Source organism: Styela clava, chromosome 14, assembly GCF_964204865.1.
Source record: "Styela clava chromosome 14, kaStyClav1.hap1.2, whole genome shotgun sequence".
NCBI classification, from domain to species: domain Eukaryota; kingdom Metazoa; phylum Chordata; class Ascidiacea; order Stolidobranchia; family Styelidae; genus Styela; species Styela clava.
Window position 1 is genome coordinate 15676375 of NC_135263.1, and position 11617 is coordinate 15687991.

Here is an 11617-nt window from a genome sequence, read left to right on the forward strand (position 1 = left end):
GTGGGACAGGAAGGTGTAAGATTGTACATAGTGTAACGATGCGCGATTAGGCTAACAGGCAGGGCACCGTCATCCGTGTCTTGGCATAAGTGGCAGCGCATGTGTGCGCAACACACACACAAAATAGGTGCAAGCCATTCTTCATAATCGACGCAGTCTCGAACGCCGTATGTAGTCATTCGTGGTGCTAGCCGAAAGCCTGGACTGTTGAGCAAAGATTACACCGAAACCGTGCCCGATTTGATTTCATTTGCTTGGCCGTGTTATCAATACTAGCCATGTGTCATCTTGCTGTGTTGTACGAGTTCCAAATTCAGGCGAATGTGTGCATAGTCATTATATGACTACCAAAATATGTTGGTAAGCGCAATGGAATATATCCCGACCGAATTCGCCGTCATCTCGTCTATCGCAAGAACATTTTAAACATGACCTGATTAATTTCGGAAGTGGTGGTGAATGTCGAAACCATAGCAAATTGACCGCTCATGTGTTGGTTTTTCTAATTTCTGGAATAAAAATAAAGGCTAACGCCGCCCCGTCCTACGATAAACGTTTTGGGCTTTTTCTAGAATAGTTCAGCGATTCGGAGAGTATAGGAAAAAATAAAAAGGCCAATTTTAAATACAGGTTATCAGAGGATTTTCAATGGCCCGGAAGCGATCATGCGGTAACGGACTCGACGGCCGTTGTCTACGCCGAACTACAAACCACGCTATTGCAAAAATACCCAGCGGGGTTGTTTCTTTGTTTACGACTGGAATATCGACCCCTCGTTAGGTCGGCTTGAGCCATTCGTGCTGATATGAGGTCGATCGATTAAATTAATTACGATTCGCTGGCGCGATTAGTAATTATCACCTGTGAATATTTCGCGCGAAACTTAATTGTGCTATTTCGAAAAGCAAATAGATACTCGATTATTGCGAGGTTTAAATTTCTCACTGGTCAATGACGGAGACGAAACAACAAACATAGACACATAGAAGTCTGGGGAAATATACATTAAATCATCGCCCCAGAGCAACATTTGCTCGATGCTACTCTGTATTATGTCAACATCTCTGCCGTTGTACTGGCGCAGAATATGGCCCTTGAAAACCTTGGTAAATCATGATTCATCTACAGTTATCCAGCCAGCCGTCTGACAAATTCCAGACAAATTACTATCTTATGGGTGGTTAAACCATAAAGCACGTACCCGCCTTCGTGACGTTATGAAAATCCCGCCGTTGCGCCAGAAAATTTCCGCTTTCGCCAGTTTCGCTTAGGGGCAGATTCAAAAGCAAACCAGACAAGCTTTATCTGTCCCATCCGATAAACAATACTTCTAGTGCTGATTACTTATTTACAATGTGTGTCCCAGAGCCTCACAGTTATATTCAATGTTTATCCATTTTTGCCTGATCAATTATACACAAAGTTCACCGACGTATTTTCAAAATACCGCCTCGATTTTAACTCTGCCATGCCTGCCCAATAACATTTCTTTCAAAGGTTTTTACCGTGCTTCTGTCTGACAAGGCAACTATTTTGTTGCCAAAGGCCATCTACGTGTCACCGGATACACGCGACGCCTCAGAGCGCACTCTAAAATGGTACAGTCAACCAGTGTCCCAGACATATTCGCTCGCTCCCTTTTTCCCTCGAGTCGTTTATCTTTTGAAATACGATTTAGCATCTCGCAACGACGAAGCCTGGTACTTCACGCGAATCGCGCACAGCTGTCTCGGCCATCTGGTTCGTGCCTTGAATACAACGGTTTATGCAGTCCAGGCCCTCTTCTCTCCGATATGACGTTCTGTTTTGTGGCTTGGACGAGTGGGAGAACGTCTGACGTTTCAAAAAGAAACAGACGCGACGAGTTTTGAATCGGTCAGGCCATCAGGTTCTTCGCAAGAGTATGCACATGCAGATCAGTGGTAATAAATTATTTTGCCGCTAGAAAGACAAAAATGGTGAACTGTCGTATGGCGTGTAGACATTTATGCTTGCAAACATTCTTTTCAAAAACGTATATTTTCATCATCGAACATTATACATAACAAGATTTAGCGTCCAATAAAAAGCGCGACGAAAAAAAAAATTCTCATTTTGGCAAGAAAATATCATGGCAGCGCGGCACATACCCGATTTCTGCCACCGTTTGGACTGACATACATTAGGTTTATTATTGAATTTATTGTACTTGAAAATGTAGATCAGTCGGTAATACTAGTTAGAGGTGTATTTAGTTTCAAATGTTATTTAAAATGTTTTATTTTAGGTTTATTCTTGCGTAGCTTCATTAAAATTATTGGCATATCAAAAGTGATGGACTGCGACATTTGTCTCCTCATTCGGAATCCAAAATGGTCACAAGTACACACATACAGCCTTGCGAAGTAAAGGGAATTTAATAATAAATGGGTAACAACTTGAATTTTATATTTGTGAATACGTAACTGAACAAAATTTACGTTAAAGGAAACTGATGAAATGAACAACTTGAAATAGTTAACATGCCTCAATTTATAGATGTGTGTATATGTAATTAGGTTCACCGTGCAAGGTCCAGCTGAATACTGAATATATATGACTGCTCGTGCTCAGGAATGAAACGTACGCGTTTCCCCCGCAGTGTACATGCGGTCACGAATATTGATGACTCGAGCTGAAATACGAGTTGTTGTAACCATGTTATAATAGGTCTGTAGCTCCTTAATGCGGATATGCGAATTGTTCTGACGTGCATTAAAAGAGCTCTCGCACAAGGTGGTGACGAGAGGCTCAGTATTATGTTATTATCAATAGTACAAAAGATAGATTTAACGTTTTAAATATATTATCTGTGTGATAATGCTAACGGATATGTACCAGACTTTATGCTTATTTGTATAGCTATAGAAATCATCATCATGAATATCCACATTGGGTATAAACTGCTGCAGTAAGCTTTAACATCGAAGGGTTCACGTAGATTAGAATTGGGGGAATAGGAATTTCAATGAACACACTTTAACCAACCATGATTGGCCCGTTTATCATAGAAACAAGAAATGGTCACCTGTTGGTGTCAAATGCGCGGCTTTGAAGATGGGATGTCACGAAAAACCCTTGTGGTGAATTATATTCTATGTAATTTGTTAATCAAAACTTTTTTAAAAGTTTTGTCATTCACCGCTTATATAAAGTGGAATTTATTTGTGAGACTCGAATTTTCAAAAGTCATCCCTGCGTAAATCGATCACAAATTAGTATGGTCCGCTGATGACGTAGTATTGTGAACTCGTGGGCGTAATTTTTATCAGGTTTGAGGCATCTAGTGCGCTCCTTGTTCTTTTTGGACACGGATTGGACCTATGGATCGTTTTGGTATTATGTTGCGCATTTGGCAACTCGCCACGATGAACCCATTGGATACCGCTCCATTACACCGTTTTTCATTATCAATTTTACCCTTTCATTTTTTGCTGTTCCGCGAGGCGAGATAATAAGTGTAAGTGTTCCGTGGCCGAAGAAGTTTGGGAAACGCTAATCTATATAGAATATATACTCAATGTGGGCGGCTCTATGTCCGCTCCTCTGATACTGCAATCAGACCTTTTGTAACATTGTATATAGATTATAGACTATAAAGTATATTGGAATCAGCCTATATATATATATTATATATCCATATATATTATATTCGAATGCCTAGTCGATGTGTAGTTGCAGAATTCACAGTGACAACATATGAATTCATTAGGCATCAAACAATATGAAAACAATGAGTCTAATTTGTTCAACTAACCCTTTCTGATTTTCCCCACAGAAGACTCCACAGCCCAAAACAACAATACCGGACTCAGTTTGTCAAATCAAGTTTATATTTATTTTTATCATTTTCTGGTCTATGACTTTGAACCAAGCGAGTACACGTTTTTGGATCTCCGCTCTAGGAGACCCTTATTCTCAGTTGTTCAATCCGTTTGTTTGTCTGATTTTCGAAGCTGTAGCCTCCAACGGGCTGGATCGATTTATATGAGATTTCACGCGTGGGTTATCCTGTTACCTTAGTAATGTGCGTTTTATCGAAAGTCCAGATTGAAGTTTCGTTTCCATGGGCGCAGCGAAAAAACTAGCCGTTCGTTGGAAAATTTACGTTTTCCCCGAAACGTATCGCCATTTTCTCGTCAACTAAGTCGAAAATTGAGATTCCAACAAACTTTCGGAGAAGAAAACACTCTTTCGAACGAGTCATCTCCAGTATTACCACGCACGCAAGGTTGCCGACGATACGCATGGCTCAACGAAGTCAGTCTCAGTAACAAGCTGACTGTGGTACGCTAGCGCAATATGCAATTTTGTGTACTCCCGTAGCATGTGAACCAAGATTGCGGACCAAAATTTTAAAACAATTGGTCCAGTATTCGAAGAGAAAAGCGATTCTTTTTCATAACGATAAAATTCTATGACAAAGAACAACAACATATTAACAAAACTATCCATAGATCAACTTCCTGTCTAATTTTGAGGTCAAGGTGTAGCAGTTCATGAGAGCTGGACTGTGTTGTTGATAGCAGCGTGAGCGGGGAAAACATTAGTATACACATGAAGAAATAAAATTGACATGTAGGAGCAGTGGCGTAACAACGCAATGTGGCGCCCCTGGATCTTTTCGCGAAATGCCGCCTCCTCAATACCGTCGTAAAAGCTGAATAAAATTCCACACAACAGAAGAATTAAAGCATTAAATATTAAATTTTATCGAAAGTTTCAAATTCAATGTCTAGTTTTAATTGAAGCAAATTCAGAAATTATATCGTCAACGGATAATGTTTCGACTAAATCACTTTCAATGGGCAGCATTGCTGGCACAGACAGCCTTTGCTGTTCTCTCATAATCGATCTCGAGTAAAATTTTATCAACTTAGGTTTTGACTTCTTTATTCGCAGCTTGTGAAAGAAACGGCAACAGTTAGATAAAGCTTGAGACTCATGAATAAATAAGGTGTTGATTTATATAAACGATGTTTGCAAACCACTGCAGGACGTCCAGTGGTTCTCATCCGGGTGCTCCCTACGGGGGCACGAAGCAGCTCGAGGGGGGCCACGACACAAGATTAATAATTTATTATGAAGCGACTTCGTTTGCATACTTTCCACGGCAGTTTCATTACCTGAATAGGATTATTCGCGATCACAGGGTGTATTCACTTTCTTGAGCGTGAATTATTTGATCATAATGGAATTTAAAATCTACCAATGAAAATAGTTCGCCGGTAAGCCGTCTGGTCTCACCTACAAATGGCCGTTCCACCCGACTGCAAGATAATGAGACGACCACGTCTATAACTCTGTTTTATTCTGTTCGCCCATATTTATTCTTACCACTTGAGTCACTAGTGAACTACTGTGTAACTTTCTCTTGTAGCTGGTTTGTCAGACTGCCGGCAGTGTAGATATTCCTCTGTATATTAGGTTATTATTATAGTGTTTTAATGCCGTAAATCTATGTAATTTTTGTTGTAAAATGATATTAGTAGTGCAGGTTTACTATTTCTCCAGTTTGGCATAGCTCTGTTCACTAGTTAGCTTGTATTTAACACTTCCGTAACTAGTCTATTTTCGCAGTTTATTTCCTGTGTGATTTCCATATTTCTATGCGTATTTCCATGTATATTACGTGTTTGTCGGTAAGATAGGATTTGTGTTGTATCTTTAGTGTCATACTAGTTATTCTTATGTATATCTAGGTATGTTTTACCCGGTTTTTCATATCCCATTATAAGTATATAGTTCATGACTGTGACGTCATAGACCAATTCCGTATCTTGTGTTACGTATGTATCCTACGGTATTTGTACTGGGTTTTTATTTGTTTATTGTATTTCTTATTGGAGTATTTGGTTGTATTAAGTTCTTACAGGTGTATAATTAATCTAGTTAGTTACTCTGCTGTGGTTGGAACCGCAAGAAGATTATTTTGTGATCGACATCTATTGCAACTTCAGTGTCCAAGAAGCTGGCAGAAAGAACCTGAGTGGTGATATCAATTTTGGTACGCCACATATACGAATTTTTGGCGAGCACACGCCAGGATATATTATTCGACACAAGGAGTATTAAGACTAAGCCGATTAAGTAGGCTTGTCTGTGACGGATAATATTTGGACAATATTGGACATTTGAGGTTGCCGAATTTTTTTTAATTGCGGTTGCCTGATATCTTGGAAAAATGGTTAAGAGAAGAAAGATTGTACCGGCACCAAAGGAAGCAAAGGAGAATGAACTTTTGCATCTGCAAATACAGATATTAAAAGCAAAACTGAAGGAATCAGAAGAAAAACAAGAGGAAATGTTGGAAAAGCAAGAGGAGACTGACAGTCGTTTGCAACTGATAGACAGTCGTGTGCAACAGATTGGAAGTCAACTAGAATCAGTTGAACTCCAGAATGCGAAAATTGGCTCATCTTTTGAACATGTTTACAACATGCTGCAAGATATTTCTGGCGTGGTTAAAACAGGAAAAGTTGCTGATTCTGAAGAAACGCAGCCCATGTCACATGTCCCAGATGTCAGCTTGATCACTTCAACACCCGCAACGGTTGTTCCAAAAGCAGCGCCTGTTCTCAAGCATGATGAAATTTCTGATTTTGGATCAGAAGATGGACAGCCAGAAGGGAAGCGGAACGCGTTCTCACAGACATTAGAGGTGAAATTTTTGGAGAATGGTCATGTGAGTAACCTTGCACCTACAATTCCTTTTTTGAATGATAATGGTAATGAGGGCACAAATGTCAGAAGGCAACTTAGTACTAGGCCGAAAATGATTACAGTGGCTACACAATCAGCTCCTCCAGTGAGCGCTAGTAGTGTCTCGAATGCCAATGTCAGCCGTAGTGTTCTCAATAGCACAGCTAATGCTACGATGATGGCAAGAAATGCCAAAAAGCCAATGTATTTCGATGGATCCACTGTCATGACATGGCCCAGTTATTTATGCCATTTTGAATTGGTTACCAGTTATAATCAGTGGGATGACGACACTGCAGGATTAGAATTGGCTACTTGCATGACAGGTCAAGCTCTAAATGTGTTGAAAGATTTACCAGAAATGAAACGTACTAGCTATCGTGATATTGTGGCTCATTTTAATCATTATTTCAAACCTGCCGGAAATGCGAGCTCATATCGTACTACATTTCATTGTCGTAGGATTAAGCCAAATGAAGCGCCACGGGATTATGGTAACAAATTGAAAGAGCTTGTTATTCTTGCTTACCCAAATCTTGATATTGCTGGTCAAGATGATATTTTGAAATCGCAGTTTCTCGCGGGTTTAACCGATGAAAGCATGATCAAACATGTTACCATGCAACAGCCTGATACTTTTGAAAGTGCACTGTCTCTTGCAACGCTGTATTACTCTGTTGATACTAACCACTCTGAGAGAAGAGACATGCCTAAACCTCGCATTGCCGCAGTGAAACAGAGTAACACTGGTGATGCAGCTAATCAGCAAACCGACCTTTTTCAGTTTCTCGAGAGCAGTTTTGAGCGACTTGTAGCAAAACTGGATGAGATCATAGGATATGTTAAGCCACGCGCTAACAACAATCGCAATTTTGATGGTGTACCACGCAACCCGTGTCCTCGATGTGGTAAACATGGTCATTGGGGCAGGGATTGCAAGGCATGTTTTAATTGCAAGCAGACTGGTCATCTTAAACGGGATTGTCCACATCTTCAGAATCCCGCTGATCCTGCAACAGCTGCTTCCTCTTCGACCGCAAATTTAAACGACACTCAGCGGGCTTGAGGTCCTCAGTGTCCGCTGAATTATTACTTGATGACGGACCAACGAACCAGAATATAGACCTGAATATTTGTTCCTTGCAATATGACAATAGTTGGCATGCGAAGGTACTTGTAAACAATCAACCGTTCAATTTTCTTGTAGATAGTGGTGCTATGACTACTCTGATCGACATTTCCATCTTTGAGGCTATAGGTGGGAAAGAAGCACATTTAGCACCGCTCGAAGAATCTCTTGTTGCAGTGGGAGGACATGATTTATCACCACTGGGTACATTGGAAGTTGATTTGTCTATTGATTCTTTTGCATCGCGACGCACGGTTGTTGTTGCCAACCTAGGTATGTCTAATGGTATTTTGGGCATGGACTATCTCCGAGAACATGATTGCGTTCTTTACTTATCATCTGGACACATGATGATAGAGGGTCATGAAATCAAACTGTTTACTGAAAAGTCTGTACCGTGTTGTCGTGTAACGGTTCGAGAAGATATTACTATACCGCCATATTCTAAGGTTGTTATCCCTGCACAACTTAGTCGTCCTTGGACGAAAAGCAATTTGTCTGACGTTGCTGCTCTTGTTGAACCGCTGAATTCTTCTTTCCTTGCTGATGGCGTTCAGCTGATTTCTTCTGTAGTGGATCCAGGAAAGTCCACTGTTCCTGTTCTAGCGGTGAACCAAAAAGGCAGACAACTTAAGATCAGGGCTGGATCTTTGCTTGGTATTGCACATCCTCAACTTGTAGCACAAATTCAAGTTGACGAATCCGATAATCGGGTTATAGCTTCTGAATTACCAGAACATCTACATGACATGGTCAATTCCGTTGAGGATCTAACCCCGAGTCAACGTGAGCAGTTGGTCAACTTGATTTGTGAATTCCATGATGTATTTGTAGGGCCAGATGGTGAACTTGGCCGTACTTCAGCAGCAAAGCATAGGATCATCACAACCACACCACAGCCGATTCGGCAGGCTCCTCGTCGAATGGGGTGGGCGCGTAGGAAGATAGCCGAAGAAGCTGTTGATAATATGCTGGCTCAGGGTGTCATAGAACCCAGCGATTCCCCATATTCTTCTCCCAATGTCCTAGTTCCCAAAAAGGATGGTTCTACCAGATTTTGCGTGGATTTTAGATTGCTCAATGACGTCACATACAAGGACGCATATCCCTTGCCGCGTATTGAGGATATCATTGAGTCCTTAAACGGAGCACAATGGTTCTCAACTCTTGATCTCGCTAGCGGATATTGGCAAGTGGAGGTTGATCCTGCAGACCGTGAAAAGACAGCATTCAGCATCCCAGGCCGTGGTCATTTTCACTTTGTAGTGATGCCTTTCGGTTTGGCGAATGCTCCCGCAACATTCGAACGGATGATGGACAATATCCTTGGTGATCTCCTGTGGAACGGGTGTTTCAATTTCCTTGATGATGTTTTGGCTCATGGTAGTGATTTCTCAATGGCACTCTCAAATCTTCGGGAAGTTTTTATAAGACTTCGCCGTGCCGGTTTACGCTTGAAGCCCTCGAAATGTAAACTTTTCCGTCGGAGCACCTCTTATCTTGGTTATCTTATTTCATCTGACGGTGTCTGTTGCGACCCTGGAAATGTTGCGGCTATTAAAGAATGGAAAACGCCAAATTCTGTCAGCGATATTCGTAGTTTTCTAGGCACAGCGAACTACTACCGGAAGTTTGTTCAAGATTATTCAACAATTGCTGGACCTCTTATTCGATTGACCAGGAAGAATATTTCCTTTGTATGGAGTACTGAATGTCAAGAGGCTTTTGAAACTTTGAAGCATTGTCTGACATCTGCCCCAATTCTTAGCTTTCCGAGGACAATCGGCGAATTTGTATTGGATACTGATGCCAGTGGTTTTGGGATTGGTGCAGTGTTATCTCAAGTTCAGGACGACAATGAACGTGTACTTTCTTATGCCAGTAAGACTATGTCCAAGTCTCAACGTAGATACTGTGCTACACACCGGGAACTATTAGCTGTGGTGTGGGCTGTTCGTCATTGCAGTCATTTTCTTCTCGGGAGACCGTTCAGAATTCGCACAGATCATGCTGCTCTGAAATGGTTGATCAATTTTCGTGAACCTCAAGGAATGTTAGCAAGATGGATATTAACACTTGGTGCTTATGACTTTAAGATTGAACACAGACCGGGCGTGAAACATGGCAATGCTGATGGATTGTCACGCCAAGTTCGCAAATGCAAACGAGAAGATTGTTCTGATTGTGGTACCAATGGTGATGTGGCTGTGAGCAATGTTATTGTAAGTGCAATATCAAAACGGCCCGGTCAATCATCGTCAGACTGTTCCGATTGTAATTGGCTAGATACCTACACAGATGAACAAATTAAATCTTGGCAAAGTGAAGATCCAGATATTTCTGCTGTTTTGAAATGGAAACAACTTACTGCTCAGAAACCTGACATTCAAGAATACATGCCTGAATCAACAGTGACCAAACGTTTGATGTCACAATGGGATTTGATTTTTGTAGATAATGGACTTCTCTATCGTCGTTGGATTCCTGATTGTAAATCGGAGGAATCGCATATCCAATTGATTGTTCCATCAAATTTGAGGCAGGATTTGTTCCATAAGCTACATTCTTTGCGCACTGCAGGTCATCTTGGTGCTAATCGAACTTTCAAGAGTATAAGGCGCAGATTTTATTGGCCTGGTTTCAAAAGGGACATTCTGAAATGGTGCAAATTTTGCAAGTCTTGTGCTTCAACAAAGATGCTTTACGGAAGAAGACAGGGAGATTTGAAACAACTTATATCTGAAGCTCCTATGGAAAGGATTGCCATTGATTTTCTTGGACCATTGCCTGTAACTGAAAATGGGAATGAACACATTTTGGTTTTGTCGGACTATTTCTCTAAATGGGTGGAATGTTTTGCTTTACCAAATCAGCGAGCTGACACCACTGCTGATGCATTGGTTACTCAATTCTTTTCGAGATTTGGGGTACCAAGAATTCTCCACTCAGATCAAGGAAGAGACTTTGAATCAAAATTATTTTCAGAAATGTGTCAATTGTACGGGATTCAAAAGACTCGAACAACTCCATATCATCCTCGTTCAGATGGACAAGTTGAACGTTTCAACAGGACCATACAGCAGATGTTGAAAGCTTTTGTAAATGAGAATCGAAATGATTGGGACGACCATCTCCCATATCTTTGTATGGCATATCGCTCCACTGTACATGATAGTACAGGATATTCACCGAACAAGTTAATGCTTGGACGAGAAATCGAGATACCTGTTGATGTTATGTTTGGCAAACCAGAGTCATCAACTCATCCTTGTTACACTGAGTTTGTCGAATGGTTTTCCTGTGCAACGAAAAAAGCTTTTCTTCATGCTAGGCAACATCTAAATGCTGCTGCAACCAGACAAAAGCGAAATTTTGATCTGGGTGTAAAACCACTTACTTTCCAGAGAGATGAATTGGTGTGGTATTATTATCCACCAAAGCATCGCAAGCTGAGTATTCCTTGGATTGGGCCTTATCGAATTGTGGACTGTTTACCTAATCACTTGTATAGGATTCAGAAGAATTCGGGAACACGTTCTCGAATCGTGCATGTTGACAAACTGAGACCTTACCTTCATGAAGATGAAGAAGACAACGACATTGACTTAACCGGATTTGACATTTTACCTGATGTGGAACCTATTATGGAAAATAATGAGCAGGCTGCTCATGATATTTTTGATGAATTACCTTTCTCTTCAAGGCCAGACACTGTACCAGAAGAAGTTACAGTTGATGCGAACTCTGATAATGGCCAACGTACTAGGC

General features: G+C 41.0%; 1 protein-coding gene across 1 annotated transcript; it reads left to right on the forward strand.

The window, feature by feature from the left end:
• Positions 1–71: 71 nt before the first annotated feature.
• LOC144431902 (uncharacterized) lies at positions 72–7786 on the forward strand. Its single transcript, XM_078119657.1, has 2 exons — positions 72–1922; positions 2267–7786. Exon 2 carries the CDS (start codon positions 6203–6205, stop codon positions 7784–7786), a length of 1584 nt encoding a protein of 527 aa, XP_077975783.1. The 5' UTR covers positions 72–1922; positions 2267–6202.
• The last annotated feature ends 3831 nt before the right edge of the window (positions 7787–11617 follow it).

Coding starts and splice junctions, on each gene's coding strand:
- LOC144431902 (XM_078119657.1), top strand. CDS start 6,203: ATGGTTAAGAGAAGAAAGATTGTACCGGCACCAAAGGAAGCAAAGGAG.